This window comes from Clupea harengus, chromosome 16 (assembly GCF_900700415.2).
Source record: "Clupea harengus chromosome 16, Ch_v2.0.2, whole genome shotgun sequence".
Lineage (NCBI taxonomy): Eukaryota > Metazoa > Chordata > Actinopteri > Clupeiformes > Clupeidae > Clupea > Clupea harengus.
This window is the reverse complement of record NC_045167.1, coordinates 27,213,198-27,235,697: the sequence shown is the minus strand read 5'-3', so window position 1 is coordinate 27,235,697 and position 22,500 is coordinate 27,213,198. Positions and strand designations below refer to the sequence as shown.

At 43.5% G+C, this 22,500-nt stretch overlaps 1 protein-coding gene across 2 annotated transcripts in view; it reads left to right on the top strand.

Annotated features, from left to right (window-relative positions):
* ccdc146 (coiled-coil domain containing 146) overlaps nucleotides 1-22,500 on the top strand; it is a 45,210-nt gene that overhangs the window by 20,248 nt on the left and 2,462 nt on the right. For both annotated transcript variants that reach the window (XM_031582862.2, XM_031582864.2), the window contains 12 exons: nucleotides 3,285-3,358; nucleotides 4,189-4,416; nucleotides 5,762-5,948; nucleotides 6,491-6,583; nucleotides 7,932-8,102; nucleotides 11,610-11,698; nucleotides 13,604-13,768; nucleotides 14,256-14,480; nucleotides 18,232-18,460; nucleotides 19,863-19,991; nucleotides 21,546-21,683; nucleotides 22,406-22,500. The exon at nucleotides 22,406-22,500 is cut by the window's right edge and continues 154 nt beyond it. In XM_031582862.2, the coding sequence (XP_031438722.1) occupies nucleotides 3,285-3,358; nucleotides 4,189-4,416; nucleotides 5,762-5,948; nucleotides 6,491-6,583; nucleotides 7,932-8,102; nucleotides 11,610-11,698; nucleotides 13,604-13,768; nucleotides 14,256-14,480; nucleotides 18,232-18,460; nucleotides 19,863-19,991; nucleotides 21,546-21,683; nucleotides 22,406-22,500 (1,823 nt within the window). The remainder of the gene's footprint in view (nucleotides 1-3,284; nucleotides 3,359-4,188; nucleotides 4,417-5,761; nucleotides 5,949-6,490; nucleotides 6,584-7,931; nucleotides 8,103-11,609; nucleotides 11,699-13,603; nucleotides 13,769-14,255; nucleotides 14,481-18,231; nucleotides 18,461-19,862; nucleotides 19,992-21,545; nucleotides 21,684-22,405) is intronic.

The following is a 22,500-nucleotide window of genomic DNA, read 5'->3' as shown; positions in this document are numbered from 1 at the left end:
GACGATAAGTGCAGCAGATGTAGTCACATGATATTATATTCAAGAGTGTGTCTAATGCTATATAACCACCTGAAAGGGCAAACTAATCTCTATCATGGTAGGTATTATTTGTGGGGAAAATAGTAGCACTCTATAACAAAATTATATGCTTTCTTATATACACTATTAAAACTATTAAAAAACGATTCCCTGAAATGAATACGTTCTTATTTTCTTTGGTATTTTTGTCATATTCAGATTTGCAATGATGATTGCTGGGTAATATGTATGTTGTGGTCCAATGTCAAGTCTCTATTTTATCATGTGACGACGATGGTAGCTATAGCTAGTTTAGGCACAGCATCTGAACGTCAAGACCGACAAGCTGACAGTGTTGTACAAGTTCACACCTCTCATGAACCAGTTCAAAGTTCAGTTCAAACAAGTAAACATGAATAGTTCACGTTCATAGTTCACCATTTAAATTCTGAACCAGTTCATAGTTCAGTTCAGTTCATAGTTTTAGAGTGGAAAGTGAGAATGAAAGACTTCACTTGTTTTTTATAGAAAACTTTATCCATCACTACCCTTTGCCTTAAACTAAACTTCATGTGTATCAATTACTAAAATAATAATATTTTTTTTATTATTATTGCAACCACCCTGTCAATTTCCCCCTACCACAGCGTTTCTCGAAGTGTGGGGAGAGCCCAACTGGTGGGTCGCAGAGACGTGACAGGTGGGGGCAAATGGAGATGAGCAGGAGATTTTCCTGTTGCAATGTCTTCCTTTATAGACAGTAACGATAATATACCCCCATCGCACTAAACAACCACACTCAAACAAAGAAATATTGTATTGTTAGAAACAATAGCAGGGCAGAGCACACGGATAATCCATAATCAGCATCTTGGCAAATTGAGAGACTGCGGCCTGCGATAAAGCATTCCATATTTAAAACATCTTAATAAGTAGTAAAGTCAACTTGTCTGCTTCACATGATGGAGAAGTTCGTTTATTGACACATATTTTAAGGACGGCCACAGCGCTTTAAAACGAAGTGTTTATAAGTTACATTATTCAAAGGTGGAAGGTTGGTCAGTAATCAGTCTAGAGAGATAACTGAACAAAACTCTACTCCCTTGCCTCACGGGTGCAATACCATATGCCGTTTAATCATATTTGATAGAATGAAGGACAAATGAGTTGTGAATAATATCACCGAGTTTGAAAGGTATTGGTCCGGTAATAGCCGCGTGACAGCTGTGCTGTGTGTTTTAAGCAAATACAATGTGTGTGCGCCGAGTTGCGTAGAGGCCGAGAGCGGTATTGCAGAAAAATTATAACTCGCAGCATATTGAAAAAAAGAACTCCATTTTTTGGAGCTGTGAACTTAGTTCTAAATTTTGAATTATAAACTATGAACTGAACTAGTTCATTCTAAAATTTGTGAACTATGAACTGAACTAGTTCATGTAGAAAGTGAACTTTCCCAACACTGGAACATGTTTGCTTCATATAATGCAGAAGTTCGTTTTTGAGAGTAAATTAAATCACTTTGTGCACTTAACGTTTTTAAAAAAAGAAACTGTCATCTGGAGAGTTTAAAACGACACTTAATGAGGGGAAATGTACTGTATGGAGATATTTCTGTCGGAAGACTTCATAGTCGATGTGGATTCTAATGAGGCTGTTTGATATGTCCAATGTAAGAAGTGTGAAGCTTTAATGAAATATGATTGATGCCATCTTCTTTCTCCACAACAACATGGATTAAACCTCGATGGTTGGACTATGTAGATAGTTTTATAACGAATGTGGCCGTACTTAGCCTACATTTCAAGAAAAAAACTGATCTTCAATGGTAAGACTTGTTTTATTCGTGCCTCTTCTGGTGTAGCATATAACGTGAGTTTTATTTAGGCATATACAGATGCCTAGCGTGTGTAATGTGTAGGCCATTTCATTCCGATCTTGCAATGTGAATAATTTTATTTCAATATGCTTATCTCCCTCTTGTGCGCGCTTGTGAGTTTAACGGGGCTTGTTTGTGTGAGCGACTAAATATTTTACTTGCTGTCGGGCGTTTTTTGAGAATAAAATAACTTCACATTTAGGATAACAGCCTTCTTCCTGTTGCGGAATTTGTTTGTATCCTAGCTGTCACAACGTGATTACAGGCGGCAAATGCATCATAAAGCAAGTTTAAAAGAAATTAACTGTATGGAGATATTTCTGTCAGATGGCATCATAGTCGATGCAGATTCTAATGAGGCTGTTGGATATGTCCCATGATATGATATGAATGAATATGTCCAAAGGTTGTTTGGACAAAATATTTTAATTGCTGTCTGCTCCTGCCGGGCTCTGGCACCTACTCTGTCAGATGCTGGCGCTCATGTGGGTTTTAAATATGGCGGTATTGTGATATATAGGGAATGAAACAGGAAACAGTCGCAGTCTTTAGTGTCCAGCTCTACCGCTGCAGAATTGGCAGTCATTCGCGCATCTTTGTAATCTTTTAGCGATGTGTTATAGAGGTGAGGATATTTCCGGACCTTTCGCAATGCGCTCTTCGATGTTCGTGATCATAGACATATATATATGTCTATGTTCGTGATCTCCATCTTCTTAAGTTTTTTTGTGGATTTTAAACATGGCGGTATTGTGATATATAGGGAATGAAACAGGAAACGCGAGGTCCAGAAATGTGAGATTCCGGAAATGATGTCGTTTTGGAAATTATGTCGTAACGGACCAATCACGGCCAAGGGGTATCCGTCGCTGTACAGCACGGCATGACGGACCGACAGGAATTTCAACGGTGCACGGGAGAGCTCTCCGAGGGCCCCGGAGACGACGGAGAGGGCGTTCCAGGGCGTTCCATCTATGTGTTGGCCCTTCCCATGTGTCCGAAATCGTGAAGTACGGAGTACCATATAACGGCCCTAACTCTCTGTCCTCCTCTGGTGCGCACCATTGAAAGAATAAACCTGGACTTGGTTTTTCATCACAATCTGACTGAGTCTCCGATACATTTGGGATATAGAAATAATTCCTTTCAATACACACACACACGCACACACACATACACATACACACACACAATACACTCAACACACAATGTATCATAATGTGTATAATTGTGTATTAACAGTACATTACCCACGTCATATGTGCCTCATGTCCATTAAACGCTGTGTGTGTCTGTGTGTGTGTGTGTGTGTGGTGTGTGTGTGTGTGTGTGTGTGTGTGTGTGGTGTGTGTGTGTGTGTGTGTGTGTGTGTGTGTGTGTGTGCCTACAGGCTGAATTGGCTCAGCTCCTGCCAGTTCCTGGTCAGTTGGGGAAGGAGATTGAGAGGATCAATCGCAAGAAAGAGTGAGTCTCTACCAGCTAATGAGAGTATATTATGACATCATGAGAGTATATTATGACATCATGAGAGTATATAACGAGGTCATGACAGTATATAATGAGTTGTTACAGTGTGTGTGTGTGTGTGTTAGGGCTGAACGATTTGGGAAAATAATCTAATTGCGATTTTTTTTTCCCCAATATTGCGATTGCGATTTAATATGCGATTTTTTTTTTTTATCCTCATTTTTTCCCAACAAATCGTAATGAATGATTTAAATATGACCAACACAATATTAGATACATTTAGTGTAAAATGTTATTTCCCACATTTTACATTTTTATTGAACTGCTCATTACAGAATCAAGAACAACCAATCGGTGGTTTTGCCACTGTGCATTTAAGTAATTTAAACAAAGTCATTGTAAGAATAAACACAAGGCATGCACTTTTTAAACACTGTGTTCAAAATGTACCATCTTAAGAAAAGAAAAAAAAAATATTATTATTATTTATTTTTTTTAGACCACTTTTTTAATCGCGAACGTTGCGGTTAGAAAATCGCGTTTTATCATATCGCGATTAAATCACAAATGCAATTAATTGTTCAGCCCTATTCATGAGACTATTAAACCAGATCATGTGTGTGTGTATGTGTATTACATATATCTGTGTGTATTATATAAGTTTATATATGCGTGTTTTATATACGCGTGTGTGTGTATTATATACATGTGTGTGTGTGTGTGTGTATTATATGCGTGTGTGTGTGTGTGTGTATTATATGCGTGTGTGTGTGTGTGTGTATTATATACGTGTGCGTGCGTGCGTGCGTGTGTGTGTGTGTGCGTAGGGAGGTGCTGAAGAAGCAGGCCAGTCTGGAGGAGCAGCTGAGTGAGCTGTGTGCGGAGCAGCGGGGCGTCCAGGAGCAGAGTGTGTATGTGGAGCAGAAGCGCAGGGAGGCGCTGAGGGAGGTGGAGGGGAGACGCACCCACATAGAGGCGGCCGAGAGGGAGCGCAGTCTGCTCCTCAAGGACCACCACATGAGCAAGGAGAAGGAGGTCATACTGCTGGGACACAGGTCAGACACACACACACACACACACACACACACACACACACACACACAGTCTGCTCCTCAAGGACCACCACATGAGCAAGGAGAAGGAGGTCATACTGCTGGGACACAGGTCAGACACACACACACACACACACACACACACACACACACACACACACATACATAAAGATATTGTGCTGTGTGTGTTTATATGTGTGTGTGTGTGTGTGTGTGTGTGTGTGTGTGTGTGTGTACGAATATGTGCTGTGTGTGTATATGTGTGTGTATGAATATGTGTGTGTGTGTGTGTGTATGTATATCTCCCAAATGAATGCATGTGTTTCAGCTCATATAACCCAAGGGAAGGGGGTGGACTGACATGGCAGTTTGTTTTGTATTAGTGAATGTGTTCTTCCCAACACACACACACACACGCCCCTCTGAGGTACACACACACACACACACACACACACACACACATATATACACAAAGAATGACCGCTGCGACATTTAGCAGTGGGGTGATTTGGCCTCTCCCAGACACCTACCTTTTTCTGAGAGAAACTTCCCTTTGTGTGTGTGTGTGTGTGTGTGTGTGTGTGTGTGTGTGTGTGTGTTTATGAGTGGGTATGCATTCCTAGCTGTGTTGAGCATTGATGATACTACGTTGGTGTGTGTATGTGTGCTCATGTGTGTGTTCGTGTGTGTGCTCATGCGTGTGTGTGTGTGTGCACTCGTGTGTGTGTGTGTGTGTGAGCATGCAAGGTGTGTGTGTGCTCATGTGTGTGTGTGTGTGTGTGTGTGTGTGTGTGTGTGTGTGTGTGTGTGTGTGTGCTCATGTGTGTTTGTTGGAAATTCTCTTTATTTGGAATAACCCCTTGAGATGTACCATCTCGTTTTCAAAGGGGGTCCACAACACGACAGTAAACATACATTACATGAACATGAAACAACATCTGGTTGTGTCGGATTTAGAACCTTGAATGACAACACATTGTTTTCTATTATGGAGATAGGAATTAAACCAGAGCAATGCATTGCGAGACAGACCAATAGAATAGAGCGTGTGTGCTCATGTTTGTGTGTGTGTGTGTGTGTGTGTCTGTTTATGTGTGTGCTCATGTGTGTGTGTGTGCTCATGTGTGTGTGTGTGTGTGTGCTCATGTGTGTGAGTGTGTGTGTGTGTGTGTGAGTGTGTGTGTGTGTGCGTGTGTGCTCGTGTGTGTGTGTGTGAGTTTGTGTGTGTGTGCTCATGTGTGTGAGTGTGTGAGTGTGTGAGTGTGTGTGTGTGTGTGTGTGAGTGTGTGTGTGCTCATGTTCGTGTGTGTGTGTGTGTGTGTGTGTGTGTGTGTGTGTGTGTCCTCAGAGGGGTGCAGGACGTTACCCTAAGTCAGGTGTTGAGTGAGAAGAAGCGTCTGCATGAGGCGGCGGCCCGGGGCGTGAGGGAGCGAGACCGACACCTGCGCAGTCTCAAGAAGAAAGAACAACAGCTGCGTCACACACACGAAGCACTCACACACACACAAGCACGTCACCTCAAGACCAAGACTGAGGTAGAGTAACACACACACACACACACACACACACACACACCTGCGCAGTCTCAAGAAGAAAGAACAACAGCTGCGTCACACACACGAAGCACTCACACACACACAAGCACGTCACCTCAAGACCAAGACTGAGGTAGAGTAACACACACACACACACACACACACACACACACACACACACCTGCGCAGTCTCAAGAAGAAAGAACAACAGCTGCGTCACACACACGAAGCACTCACACACACACAAGCACGTCACCTCAAGACCAAGACTGAGGTAGAGTAACACACACACACACACACACACACACACACACACACACACCTGCGCAGTCTCAAGAAGAGAGAGCAACAGCTGCGTCACACACACGAGGCACTAACACACACACAAGCACTGCACCTCTAGACCAAGACTGAGGTAGAGTAACACACACACACACACACACACACACCTGCGCAGTCTTAAGAAGACCTTATATGACCTAAGTATGTGTGTGTTTTTACGTGTGTGTGTGTGTGTGTGTGTGTGTGTGTGTGCATCACAGAGGGATAATCTCCCTGATGGTGAAGGGGCGGTGCAAAAGAGAAATGAGCTGCAGAAGGAAGTGGACAAACTCAAACGCAGCTTACTACACCAGGTACGTGTGTGTGTGTGTGTGTGTGTGTGTGTGTGCCCATATGTGTGTGTGTGTGTGTGTGTGTGTGTGCCCATGTGTGTGTGTGTGTGTGTGTGCCCATATGTGTCTGTGTGTTAGGGCTGCACGATTAATTTTATTTTAATCGTGATCACGATTTTGGCTGCCTCAATTAAATGAGCATGATCGTCTGCGATATTGACGTGTAAAATGCGTGCTCGAAAACCGTTATTCTGTCTCTTCCGGGTTTATAAGATACCTTGAAATCGTCCGAGTGACGGCCATTTTTCAAGGTAGCATCGATGCAGCCTTGAAGCTGCCTATTATCCATACATCTGTGCTCTGGCAACTGCAAATTGTAAACAATAATGGCGGACCAAACTCCGCTGCCTAACGTTCTTTTCAGCATACCAATGCCACACGTTATGCTATCTTAAAAGACCTTTGGAAATCAACGTTTTTTTTTAGATACATTCACCCGTAAAAATATCTCGCGTCAGACACCTGTCAGAACGAGACATCAAGGTAGAAAGACAGCTAGCGATATCTTACTTTTAGTTGTTTTTGAATACAGCCCGGTATTAGATAGATAGGATAAATAGATCGATAGATAAAATGCATTTTCCGTTTCAGCTCATTTTGTTCACCCTGAGGTAGATTGATGGCTTAAAATTAGTGAATAATATGTGCCACAAGTGACCCAAGCCTTCTAAGATTGTTGTTTGCCAGCCATCAACAGAACAGAAGACTAAAATATATATTTTTTTAAATGCGATTGGGAAGATGAGCAAGTGAATGTGACAGGCTGAGGTGTGTGTGTGTCAACCGTTGAAAAGGGGGCGTGGCCGGAGAAGAGTTCAGTGCAGACGTGACATTTTCTCAGTGGTTTTGTTCTTTAATTAATGTTTGTTAATCGTTGCAATCCTTGTTGTGTTTATTTGAAAGAATACAGCCTTGCAGCCGAAAATACAGGGGGATTTGGGCGATTTTTATGCCCAAAATGATGTTTGAAATATGTAATTCCATTTCAAAGGGTACATTTCGCGAATTCTGTCCGTTTTCCCTTATCGCGGAAAATAATTAGACCTACCTAAAATGTATGAATAATCGTGAAAAATAATCGTGATCTCAATATTGATCAAAATAATCGCGATTATGATTTTGGCCATAATCGTGCAACCCTAGTTAGTGTGTGTGTGTGCCCATATGTGTGTGTGTGTGTGTGTGCCCATATGTGTGTGTGTGTGTGTGTGTGTGTGCCAATATGTGTGTGTGTGTGTGTGTGCCAATATGTGTGTGTGTGTGTTGTGTGTGTGTGTGTGTGTGTGTGTGTCTGTGTGTGTGTGAGCAGCAGTCTGTAGCTGGTGTGGAGACCCAGCTGGTGGAGGCGGCCTTGGCTCATGAGCAGGAGCTGGTGAAGGAGACGCATCGTCAGAGGGAGGAGCTTAGACACCTGGCCTGCCTCGCCCAGGTCAAAGAGGACGAGAGAGACCAGAAGAGTAGAGAGTTACTGAGAGCCCAGGTACACACACACACACACACACACACACACACACACACCCGCATACATACACATTAGGGGTGGGGGAAAAAAATCGATTCTTTGATTTCTCTCGATTCTCTCTAGAACGATTTTTTTTTTTTTTACACATTCATTTTCTGTTGAAATGCAAGCTGCATCGATTATTGCATTGTTCATTGAAAGTCATAATTGTGACAAGGAAAAGCTTTTTCTCTAATAAAAAAATAGAGAAGGTAATTCATCTGTTGATTTTCTTTAATTATCAAACACAAAGTAGGAAGTGATTTGAGACTCTGAAAATCGACATGCATCGATAATCGTTTTATCGGTTTAGAATTGATAATCGATAATCGGTTTAGAATCGATAATCGGTTTAGAATCGATAATCAGTTTAGAATCGAATCGTTGACCTCTGAATCGGAATCGAATCGAATCGTGAGGTGCCAAGAGATTCCCACCCCTAATACACATATACACACACACACACACACACATACATATGGGCACACACACACACATGCATGCACACACACAGGATTCATGAATGCCTGGAAATGTGTTCTTAAACTGCCGAAGTGTTCTTAGCTGTGCACTGATTCTTAAATTGAACGCGTGTTCTCGTACACCCGAATTTGCATACATAAACGCCCGCCATCTTCTTATAAGGGCATGTTACTATAGCAACGTGTGCAGAATCCACAGAATCCACAGGCAACGCCAAAGCGACTTGAGACTGATCAAAATAATGTCAAAGCTGAAAGCGAACACCGCTCTGTTATGTCGTGTAGTGCATTTTAATATACTACTCTCACACGGCCAGCGTGGGTTTTTCTCCAACTTTACTGGAGCGACTTTCAACATTTAACCATCACGTCTACAGCCCGTATGCCGAGTGCATTCTGGGTAATGGAGTTCACTTAATCTGCACATAAAAACACGGTCAAGTAAACGCAGACCTAACTTCACACACACACACACGGTCCAGTAAACGCAGACCTAACTTCACCAGTGCAGAGGTACTGTTGCAGAATGTAGATGTGTCCATTCTATTCCACTATGGCTATATCCAAGCGATTGAGTTTAGTGCTTATTTATTTATTCACTGCCATTTGCAGTGATCGTGTAGTGCTTTTATTTATTTTAGGACATCACGATGCCTCGTAGAATCATGACTACAAATGTGAAATGTAATTGTTTATGATGCAAATATTCTCTTATTTATTATTATTATAATTATTTAAATCCGAGGATGTCTGTAGAGATGATGTGAACGATTTCTCACAAATTCAGCCCTTAAGAACATGGGCGCACTCACACACACACACACTCAAGGTGCACACACACACACACACACGCACTCCAATCTGGCCGATTTACGACTCAGGGTTCGTACGGTCATGAAAAACCTGGAAAAGTCATGGAATTTTAAAATGGTAATTTCCAGGCCTGGAAAAGTGCTTGAAAAAAATAAAATCCCAAAAGTTTTGGAAAAGTCATGGAAATTTGTTATATTCATATTTTCCAAGGCTATTTACGCTGAGTTTTAAATAATTAATATGCTTTTAAAGGAAATACGCATCAAAATATAAGCAGGCATACGCTCTCATACTAAACTGAAAAGTTCGGTGGCCATAGCAACAGTTAACTCAGGAAGTGGACGGGATAATGCCAGGGAAGTCTAGATTTAACCCTGCTTCGCTACAAATGGAAAAGTACATGTCATGGCTTAAAACAGACGAAAACCCGGGACGAGCTAAATGTAGGTTGTGTGGTGGCAAAACAATCGACATTTCAACACGAGAGAGCGGCATTTAACCATTAACGAGCCATGCCCAAAGGAAGCAAACAGAGCGCTGCTACTAGCGAAGCTACAGCAACCCCTATCACCACAGCGAGGCCAACTTCTACGCCAAGCAGCACGTCTCTCTTGTCAGCTACCAAGCAGGCGTCGATAACCGATTCTGTAACGAAAAATGGAAGTCCTAACTGCGGAGGTAATGTGGGCACTGAAGGTGGCCAATTCGCATTATTCTTTTGAATCATCCGAAAATGCCAGCCTGCTCTTTGACGAATGTTCGCCGATAGCCAGATTGTCATTCCATGCCAACGTCCAAATAAAAATTAAAATCTCCCCACTCGACCATCTCAGATTTGGCTGAAAAGATTCAAGGATGTTCATACACTTCTTAATAGGTATAGTCCCAAATATTAGCTCTCTACTCCCAACAGTTTTGTCACAAAATTGTTTTTTTTTAGCAACTAAGCTTATGTGCATTTACAGACGCTTTTAGCAGCGTTTTCTGAAGAGCCATTTAAAAAGTATTTAAGCTAGCTCCTTCAAACTTTCTAGTGCTAAAATCACCATTACAATACCATTACTTGAAGAATATGGACTTCCAAGGGTGTGGCTTGGGTATATCATAGTATTAGGGGTGCTTGAATTGCGCGAAAGTTTTACTCTACACTCTGTGGCAGCATCTTTGAAGGCCTGTGGAAAGCTCAATGTTTAAAGCTAGAGACTTGATATATACACAGACTTCCTATGTATGCTCTGTATAACAAAACTGTCCCTATGTGATGAATGGTCTGGAAGATATTAAAGCTTGAATTGATGAAAACACATTTTGTGCAAAAAATGACAGCATCTACCAACATGAAACTAACTGTTTTGGAAAGATTAGATATTTGTTCTTAACATATCAAATATTTGTGATGGTGTTCTGCCTCATTTTCTCAAAATTAATTTTGCCCAGCATTCAATGGCCTATCGAAGCATATTCAAATGCTAACAAAATGCACTAAGTTTGACACAGAGCTTAAACTGCATATTTTTGTATACTGTATGCTTTGGAATTCTCATTGTTAGTTTAAATACTACATTGTATCACTTTTCCATGTATACACCGAGATTTCACAAAATGTTTGGTCATGGAAATTTGGTTTAAAGTCATTGAAAAGTCATGGAAAAGTCATGGAAATCCATTGGTCAAAATGTGTATGAACCCTGACGACTGCTGTTTAGCGCTCCTAAATTCTGTTCTAAATTAGGAATCCCAGATGAGAAAACTTTCATGAATGCCAGAATTGCCCCGGGAACTTCGTAAACTTTTCTTAACTGCGTTCGAGAATGTTCCCAACTAGCTGCATCCAGGGTCCAGCTGAGCTAATCTCGCCTAGTGTGTGTGTGTGTGTGTGTGTGTGTGTGTGTGTGTGTATGTGAGTGTGTGTATGTATGTGTGTTAGTCTTGCCTAGTCTTGTTTTCAACTACATTTAAGTTCCCTGTTATAGTCCCGAGCTTAACTTCCCATGAAAATTTACCGGAAATGTTTCGCCCCTTTGCAACCCTAGAGCTGCTGAGAGCCCAGGCATGACACACACACACACACACACACACCACACACACACACACGGGCACACACATTCCTTTAACCTTTGCAGTTACTTTTCCAAGCAAGGGGATTGAGTTGGTTCTGGTGTGCACTGTGTGTATGTGTGTGTCTCCATAGCAACGCCTCCAGCGCATCAAAGAGGACCTGCGGGGGAAAGACATGGTGATCCAGGAGCACAAGAAACAGAGCATGGAGATCCAGTCCAGGTACACACACACACACACACACACACACACACACACACACACACACACACACACACACACACACTGGTGATCCAGGAGCACAAGAAACAGAGCATGGAGATCCAGTCCAGGTACACACACACACACACACACACACACACACACATGGTGATCCAGGAGCACAAGAAACAGAGCATGGAGATCCAGTCCAGGTACACACACACACACACACACACACACACACACACACACACACACTGGTGATCCAGGAGCACAAGAAACAGAGCATGGAGATCCAGTTCCCAGGTACACACACACACACACACACACACACACACACTGGTGATCCAGGAGCACAAGAAACAGAGCATGGAGATCCAGTCCAGGTACACACACACACACACACACACACTGAGGTGAAAATTCACCCTAGTTACCTCAGGACTCTGGAGCTGCATATGCTCTTGTACATATGCAGACTAAGTGGCGCTGTCATGGCAAAAGGTGTCCGGGCACCAGAAGGGGTCCGGGCGACGTCATAATGGCTTTCGAACGACTCTTGAGTGACAGTTGCTATACCAACGCTAGCATTACGTAACCCAGACGCCTTTTGGCTATCAGTCAGTGAGTCTCAAGAGTCGTTCAAAAGCCATCAGCTACTTTTTAGTCGCTTAAGATTGTTGCACAACGGGGGAATTGCTAATCGCTAACGAGATGCTAGTGGCTAAACCTATGTGCTTACTTACAGGAGACTGGCAGCCAATATTAAGCGACTAAAAAGCAGCTGATGGCTTTCGAACAACTCTTGAGACTATCTGACTGATAGCCAAAAAGTGTCCGGGTTACATAGTGTCCTTTTAGGCACAATATTAAGAGACTAAGCTGTAGTTTTAGCTACACCTGCCTTGCCGGTATCCTGTAGCAAATTTCAACAGGTTTCGCCGCTAGCATCTCGTTAGCGATTAGCAATTACTCTGTTGTGCTCTATAGTTAAAGGTGCTGCAAACAATTCCCTGTTTTGTGAAAATGTAATTGTGGGTGCCGTCAGATATGTCTAATAATCACAACACATTAAGGACTTTCTTAAAGCTACACAACAAAGGAATTGCTAATCGCTAACAAGATGCTAGCGCGAACCTGAAATTTGATTACTTTGATACTATAACAAACTAGCGAGTCAACAACTTTCCTAACACAGTCAAACATCAAGCACATGGTTGTTTTGCTTGGTTTATGGCAGGTCAAATACAGGCAAGCTGGTCTCAGGTAGAGAAGTATAATGGGAGATGCTCTGGGGTAAATATTTATTGAGGTATTTAATGCAGCGCAAGTCTGTCACTTCCAAGAAAGTGTCTGGGTGACGTAATACTAGCGTTGGTATAGCAACTGTCACTCAAGAGTCGTTCGAAAGCCAATATTACATCACCCGGACCCCTTTTGGCACCCGGACACCTTTTGCCACGACAGCACCTAATAATCTAAGTTACACACAAGCAGAAACACAGAAAAGCCATGTTCCTGCTTTCATAAGCACATGATTCATACAAGGAAAATATTAATACAAGGCACTTGATTCATATATTCTTAAGTCATTAACAGTCCATCACATACACACACACATACAGACACACAGACACACACACACACACACACACACATACAGACACACAGATGCACACATACACAGACGCACCCACGCACGCACGCATCACGTGTGTGTGTGTTTCTGTGTGTGTGTGTGTGTGTGTGTGTGTGTGTGTGTGTGTGTGTGTGTGTGTGTGTGTGAGTCACTTACACATCCATTAGCCCCTACAGCAGCTACTTATAACACTATCCTCACTTTCCTTATCTGGTAAGCTTCCCGTGTGTGGTGTGTGTGTGTGTGTGTGTGTGTGTGTGTGTGTGTGTGTGTGTGTGTCCCTCTAGGCTGGGTGTGTTTGCTAAGATGTATGACGTGATCAAAGGCGAGCGGAACAAGTGTGTGATGCTGATCCAGACGGCGTCCCAGCGCTCGACCGAGACGGGAGAAAGCCTCAAGATCCTGGAGAACGAGCTGGACATCATACACACCACCGCCATCAACAAGGACAAGTACAGACACACACACACACACACACACACACACACACACACACCACCGCCATCAACAAGGACAAGTACACACACACACACACACACACACACACACCACCGCCATCAACAAGGACAAGTACTGACACACACACACACACACGCACACACACACACTCACACCACCGCCATCAACAAGGACAAGTACAGACACACACACACACACACACACACACACTCACACCACCGCCATCAACAAGGACAAGTACAGACACACACACACACACACACACACACACCACCGCCATCAACAAGGACAAGTACAGACACACACACACACACACACACACACACACACACACTCACACCACCGCCATCAACAAGGACAAGTACAGACACACACACACACACACCACCGCCATCAACAAGGACAAGTGTACACACACACACACACACACACACACACACACACACATACACACACTCACCCCTTGCTGTGTGTCCCCAGACTGCTGCAGAAGTCTCGTCTGCGGCGCGTGCACGGGCACCTGGTGCGTGACGCGCTGCGGAAGGACATCAGCAAGGTGGCGTGCGTCCTGCTGGACATGCGACAGCTGCGGGACGAGCAGAAGCTGCGCCTGGGACGCCTCACACACCTCATCAACACACACGAGCAGCAGCTGCTTCACATGCGCAAGGCCTACGACTGCGCCATACAGGCCCGCAACGAGAGGTGTGTACACACACACACACACACACACTCACACACACACACACACACACCTCATCAACACACACGAGCAGCAGCTGCTTCACATGCGCAAGGGCTACGACTGCGCCATACAGGCCCGCAACGAGAGGTACACACACACACACACACACACACACACACACACACTCACACACCTCATCAACACACACGAGCAGCAGCTCCTGCACATGCGCAAGGGCTACGACTGCGCCATACAGGCCCGCAACGAGAGGTACACACACACACACACACACACACATCAAATCCGTTCCACTTTATCAGTAGCGGGAATACCCATAGCAATAGAAATCCACTCCGCGTTTTCCTGGTTTCCTACACATCACGCACCAGATTCAACTCCCATACTCTTTGATTGAAGCGTTGCGCTAGCTGTTCCACAGATGAGATGGAAGGAGGTTTATTATGATTATAGCTAGATTAGCAAGCTATTTACCTACAACTAGCACTAGGCAATACCGTACTTTATTTACCCATTACAAGTGGAACAGCATTTGTTGATTTCTTATTCTGGGTCTGAAATATGTTGTGCTTTTGGCCGTGTTCAGACCTAGGCGTCTTTTTCAGGCAGAAAGCGATGACCAGGATGTTTTTTTCAAGTAGCTACAAAAAAAATGAAGGTAGTTTATTTTTTAACAACCGTGAGCTAATCTGTTAACGTTAGCTAATATGCTAGTTTTTCTAACGTCTTTTAAAATCCTCCTTTTAAATCTTTTGCTCTCATTAAATGGAGAATAAAGTGCCAAAGTTGTCAGTGTCAGTCCTCTGTGTAAAACATTACCCTGACTATCACCAGACCAAGCTCAATCTTATTTAAGATTGCAGATCGGGCTGGGTTAACCCAGTCTACCAGAACATAATAGTAGTCAGTGATTGCAGACCCAAGGAAAAACAATGAAAGAGAGAGATCATTTTTTATCTAAAAACATGGTAAATGCACCAGAATGCGGGAAATTGCTAGCGTTACGATGTCATACTCATAATTCTAGTCAGAATATGAGTCTGATACCGCTCCATTGGGCTGTGATTATGGGGCGTGTTTCAACCAAACCAGGGGAAAAAAAACTCTTCACTCAATTGGTTACCTACAACCAATCAGAGCAACGTAGTCATCATCTGAGCCAGCTGATAAATTAAACTTTTTCAGAATCCCGTAGGAAGGACGGCAAAAACATCTTTTCGATCAACAAATGCCTTGATCGCGTTTCTCTGTTCCTCTTTCAAAATGAATGCGCTGTCGATGTCTTCTAAAACAGACTCAATGGCAGAGGTGTAAAAAGTACTGAAATGTTGTACTCAAGTAAAAGTACAATTACTTTGATGAAATTTTACTTAAGTACAAGTAAAATTACCCATCTAAAAATGTACTCAAGTAAAAGTAAAAAGTAGTTAATTTAAAATGTACTTTAAGTAAAAGTTACTTAGTTACTTTCAACAACTTGATCGGGGCCGCTCCTATATAGTGCAAAAAAGAACAAGGGGTCATAAATCCAATACAAAAACTAGTTATTTTTAATTAAAGGAAATCTTTAGAAATATAAGTGCAATGACATTAAACATGTCAAACATTAAACTGTCAACACAACATTTAAGAACTTTTGGGAGGACATGTCAAGACATGAACCACATGACAGCTAAAATAAAAAAGTTAAAATGCCGCTGCCCCACTATATTAAAACTTTGGTTACTTTACTTGTGTCCACCTTTAGAGCATTAGTCTACAAACTTCTTGTTGAGTTAGAGCAGCAGCTGATTTTCAAGGTGTGTAGAGTTCATCCGGGCTCGCTTTGCAGTAAACGGCAATCCAGCACAGCCGAAGAGTCACTCGCAGGCGGCCGAGGCAGGTAGGCCAGTATTGAGTTTCAGGGACAGTTTTTTGATATTCTGAAAGGAGTTCAGCAGATCCATATTGACTGAGACACAGGCTAGGTTCCCTTCTAACTCCCCTGTACCTTCTGGACTTCATTGAGGAAAATAAATCATCTTCATTTGATGAATGTTGTCCAACTTGCTTCAGCCCCTACCATCCGGTCAAGATGTTGTCTGACATAGACTGGACCTGTAGAATGACAAACAACAATTCTGACAATTAAGTATTGAGCTGCCATCAAGAGTGCATCTTAACACAGAAATAGCTATAAATAGCTACTTGAGATGACAGACCTACAGTATATATACAGAATGATAACATTATTTTCTATTTCTACATGCATCACAATTCATAATCCTAAATTCTTGCTAACCGAGACCCCTGAGCATGAACATGAAAGACGTGCACGTTGCAAAGCCACCACATCGTGATAAATTCGAGATAACGACATACATTTACTTGTCCAACTGTCTGACAACGATGGTGTGCGCATTTACATCGTTCCTGTTTCAGGGCATGGGAGGCAGCCAAATGATTAGCCTAATATCAGTTTATGCGGTGTATCTTATTGCTGATGACTGATCTGCAGTGTTTAACACAATATGAGAGACTGAACATAATAATGCTATGAACTGAAACGAATGGAAGACAGGAATGGAATTATTATTAGTCTATTGGATGACGGCTGTTAACAGAAGGATGGGTACAGAAGGATGGGTACATGAGTGTATAGCTAGCCTAGCTAGCTAGCTAGTTGACGTTAGCATACTCAGGGTGGTTGCAAGTGCTAGCCAAAATGAGGCTACAAGTGCCATGACACGCATATTTTGCTTATTGTAGCAAAGCTAATAAACAACAATAACGCTGTCTGAACTACTAATGGAAAGGGACAAATACTGTACTTACCAACACATGCTTGCGCAGATTTGAAGATTAATTTTTACAAGCAGAAAGTTCTGTCTGGCGGGGCAGGCACAGCTTACACAGCATTATATAGCTGTTGCCTCTTTTAGGTTGGAAGGCAAACTGCTTGCTGAGTTGTGGATACGGGGTTTCTTCATCTTCTTTAATTTTAACTTGCGGAAAGTTCGGTGCTTCAGCTTGTTGATCGTCCGCAGCTTGTTGGTAGTCCGCACTATCATCTTTCTCCATATCTATCTCTCGTGACTCGACACCGGCGGGCTTGCATCGACTCAATCATCCACTCTATGCAGCATCCACCACTGCAATGAGAATTGTCGTGCGCGAATCCCGCCTTTCGGTTTCCTTTCTTGAACTATGTTTTTTTTTTACTCAGTAACGGATGTAATTTCCAATGTAGCGAAGTACAATACTTCAGTCAAAATCTACTTAAGTAAAAGTAAAATTACCGATTTCAAAAACTACTTAAAAATTACAAAGTACACAAAAAAACTACTCAATTACAGTAACGTGAGTAAATGTAATTCGTTACTTTACACCTCTGCTCAATGGCAGAATCAAAACATCTCAGCTCTCCAGCGGCAGCCATGTTTGTGAAAACGAATTCAAACCAGACGCTCTTTTATGACGTGGTGGATAACGTTACTGTTGATCATCTGTCCTGACAATTTGATTGGTCTATCTATCTCCTCACAGATTTTTGTGAGGAGATAGTTTCTCCCCAACGGAGCAATGCCAGACCGAACTTCCCGACCTAAAATGTTGTGGCCGGGGAGAACCCCCAGACCGCCCGCCAAAATATGTCCCCCCCACTCTCAAAATGCTGCTGACGCCCTTGGTGTGTGTGTGTGTGTGTGTGTGTGTGTGTGTGTGTGTGTGTGTGTGTGTGAGTGAGGGGTAACACGTGTGTGTGTGTGTGTGTAGAGGGGTGCAGCTGCTGGAGAGGGAAGAGGAGATGTGTATCTTCTACGAGAAGGTGAACGTTCAGGAGGGGGTTCTGCGCGAGGGCAATATGGAGCTGCAGGTTCTCGAGGAGGAGATCCACTCCGGTCAGATGGCCATCAGTGAGGAGAACCGGCTCATCACGCTCGCCAGGGACCTGCTGCCCTGCAAGAAGAACCTGGGGGGAGAAAGCACCGTGCTCCAGATACAGGTGTGTGTGTGAGTGTGTGTGTGTGTGTGTGAGTGTGTGAGAGTGTGTGTGTGAGTGTGTGTGTGTGTGTGTGTGTGCGTGTGCGTGTGCGTGTGTGAGTGAGAGTGTGTGTGTGTGTGTGTGAGAGAGTGAGAGTGTGTGTGTGCGTGTGCGTGTGGGTGTGTGTGCGTGTGCGTGCGTGTGTGAGAGAGTGTGAGTGTGTATGCGTGTGTGTGTGTGTGAGAGAGAGTGTGTGTGTGAGTGAGTGAGTGTGTGTGTGTGTGTGTGTGTGTGTGTGTCTGTGAGAGTGTGTGTGAGTGTGAGTGTGTGTGTGTGTGTGTGTGTGTTTGTTGTAGTAGTAGTAGTAGTTTGTACTGTATTAGTTATGAGTTAATGATGTGTGTGTGTGTGTGTGTGTGTGTGTGTGTGTTTTTCTTCTCCTGTGTTGAGCTGTGGTGTTCAGGCAGGCAGATGATGAGACTCACATGATGGAGACCTCTTAACGTGGGAATGTGTGTGTGTGTGTGTGTGTGTGTGTGTGTGTGTGTGTGTGTGTGTGTGTGTGTGTGCTAATGTTTAAGAATGTAGCCAGACCATGTGTCATGAGATTAGTGTGTGTGTGTGTGTGTGTGCTTCCTGTTTCACCTGATTATCACCCACTCTTCTCTTTTCCGTCATCCTTATCTTCTCTCCCTCCTTCTCATAAGTCTTCTCTCCCTCCTTCCATCCATCTCTCCCTCCCTCCTTCCATCCATCTCTCCATCCTTCTCGCTCTCCCTCCATCCATCTCTCCTTCCAGCCATCCCTCCCTCCATCTCTCCCTCCCTCCATCCTTCTCTCTCTCTCCATCCTTCTCTCTCTCCCTCCATCCATCTCTCCCTCCCTCCATCTCTTCCTCCATCTCTCCTTCCATCCTTCTCTTTCTCCCTCTATCCATCTCTCCATCCTCTCTCTCTCTCCCTCCTTCTATCTCTTTCTCTCCTTGCTGTGGGGTCATAGTATCACTGTCTACCGGAAGAGCTTGGTGTTCACACTCACACACACACACACACACACACACACACACACTTACATCACGCTTCACACACACACACACACACACACACACACACACACTTACATCACGCTTCACACATACACACACACGCACACACACTTACATCACGCTTCACACACACACACACTTACATCACGCTTCACACACACACACACACTTACATCACGCTTCACACACACACACACACACACACACACACACACACTTACATCACGCTTCACACACACACTTACATCACGCTTCACACACACACACACACACACACACACTTGCATCACGCTTCACACACACACACACACACACACACACACACACACACACACACAGACTGACCCCCAGTGTGTGTGTGTGTGTTTGTGCTCGTAGCTGTCGGAGTGTAAGGACCGGAGGTGGTCTCTGGAGCGAGCCCTGGAGGACCCCACACACCCCAGCCGCCTCAGACAGTTGGAGGGAGCAGACCCCTCCCCCCTGGAGCTGATGACCAAGATAGAGGAGGTAACACACACACACACACACACACACACACACACACACACACACACTCACACACACATATGTATTAGGTATGGGCATAATTAATTGACGATCGATTAATTGATCATTAAGAATTTCCTCGATGACATTATTTTTTCATCGATAAAACTAATGCATGTTCTGTTGCGTAGTGTGCGTCTAATTTATTTATTTTAGGGCTGTCAAAGTTAACGCGTTATTCTATGAGATTATTGTGGCCGAGATTAATGCAATAAAATATTTTAACGCAACTTTGTTTACTTCCGTTGACCCCTGTGCGTTGACCCCTGTCACGAAACCGCTGCGTGTCTGCAGTCAGTTAGATAGAAGAGACCGAGACGGTAGTTGAAGATGGAGAGAGCTGAGGGATTGTTGGGCGGAAAGTTTCTGTTTAAGAGGCAAAATGACGGAACAATCGACAAAACTAAAGTTGTATGTAGCATTTGTCAAGCTGAATGTAGCTATTACAGAAGCAGCTCGTCTTTAAGTTATCACCTTAATGCAAAGCACCCGACAGAAAGCAGTCCCAGGTTAGATGGTCGCCAACCCACACTCCACGACTTCTCTAGGAAATTAACTAGACCAGTCCGTGAAAAGGTTACCAACGCTTTAGCAGTTTGGGTTGCCGGTGACTGTCGGACCATCAACATAGTTAAGGACGTTGGGCTGACTGAGGTGATTCGAATTGCTTCAGGGGACAATTCTTACGATTTACCGTCGAGGGGCACCATTGTGTCTCGCATACATTCCTTGTATGACGGCGAGAGAGCACTAAAAAAATACAATTAAACAACAGTGTCTAAAATACACGCTGTCTGAAGTGATTACTCGTTAATTTATAAGATTTAGTCTTTAGAAGAAAAACAAACTTTTAATCGCGATGAATCTAGATTAATGAATTTCAAATTTTTTTTATCTTTTGACAGCACTAATTTATTTATTATCAGATTTTTTTTTGGAGAAAAAAAAAACGAGGGTCAGTTGAGTTTATGAGCACCGGCTTCTAACTGTCGGCTCCGCTGCTTAAGAGTACAGCAGCGCATATTTTCAAGTGTAACCATTGAACGGATCCCGTTTAACTGCCACAAGAGTTGTTCATCTTGTAATAAAGATCTCAATGAGGAAACACGCTGTGTTTTTTCTATTTTCACTGCATTTTAATATAGCTTATAAATAGTGAATTTTAATATAAAAATATTAATGATTAATCGAAAGTCGGTCGTTAATTCTCCCGACGATCGATTAAGACAATTTAATCGAATGCCCATCCCTAGTATGTATTGATTGTGTGTGTGTGTGTGTGTGTGTGTGTATGTTGTGTATGTATTGATTGTGTGTGTGTGCGTGTGTGTGTGCGTGTGTGTGTATTGATTGTGTGATTGTGTGTGTGTGTGTGTGTGTGTGTGTGTGTGTGTATTGATTGCGTGTGTGTGTGTGTGTGTGTGTATTGATTGTGTGTGTGTGTGTGTGTGTGTGTGTATTGATTGCGTGTGTGTGTGTGTGTGTATTGATTGTGTGTGTGTGTGTGTGTGTCAGCTGGAGCTGCGTCTGGCGGAGCGTGAGGAGCAGCTGCTGGAGAAGGAGCTGGTGTACGATCAGGTGGGCCGACTCTGCCAGCGAATCAGAGTCAAGGCTGATAACGGCAAACAGGACACACTGCAGCTCGCCAAGAAGGTACACACACACACACACACACACACACACAATATACACTCACCCTATACATACATACACACACACACACACACACACACAATATACACGCACCCCATACATACATATACACACACACACACACACACACACACAATATACACGCACCCCATACATACTTATACACACACATCCACTCTCTCTCACACAAAAACACATACTGTACACACCATTTATCAAATACTGCATAAACACACACACACACACACACACACAACACACACACACAGAAACTCTCACTGTACACACCATTAATCACACTCCCACTCTGTACCATATACACACATGTACATCATATCCACTTCCACTCAGTGTGTGTGTGTGTGTGTGTGTGTGTGTGTGTGTGTGTGTGTGTGTTTATGTGTGTGTGTGTGTGTGTGTGTGTGTGTGTTTATGTGTGTGTGTGTGTGTGTGTGTGTGTGTGTTTATGTGTGTGTGTGTGTGTGTGTGTGTGTGTGTGCGTGTGTGTGTTTATGTGTGTGTGTGTGTGTGTGTGTTTGTGTGTGTGTGTGTGTGTGTGTTTATGTGTGTGTGTGTGTGTGTGTGTGCGTGTGTGTGTGTTTATATGTGTGTGTGTGTGTGTGTGTGTGTGTGTGTGTGTGTGTTTATGTGTGTGTGTGTGTGTGTGTGTGTGTGTTTATGTGTGTGTGTGTGTGTGTGTGTATGTGTGTGTGTGTGTGTAGATGACGTCTCTGCAGGTGCGTATCAAAGAGGCGACGGCGAGTCTGATGGCGTTGGTGGCGGAGCTGTCCATGCGCCAGGCGGGCTCTATGACCCT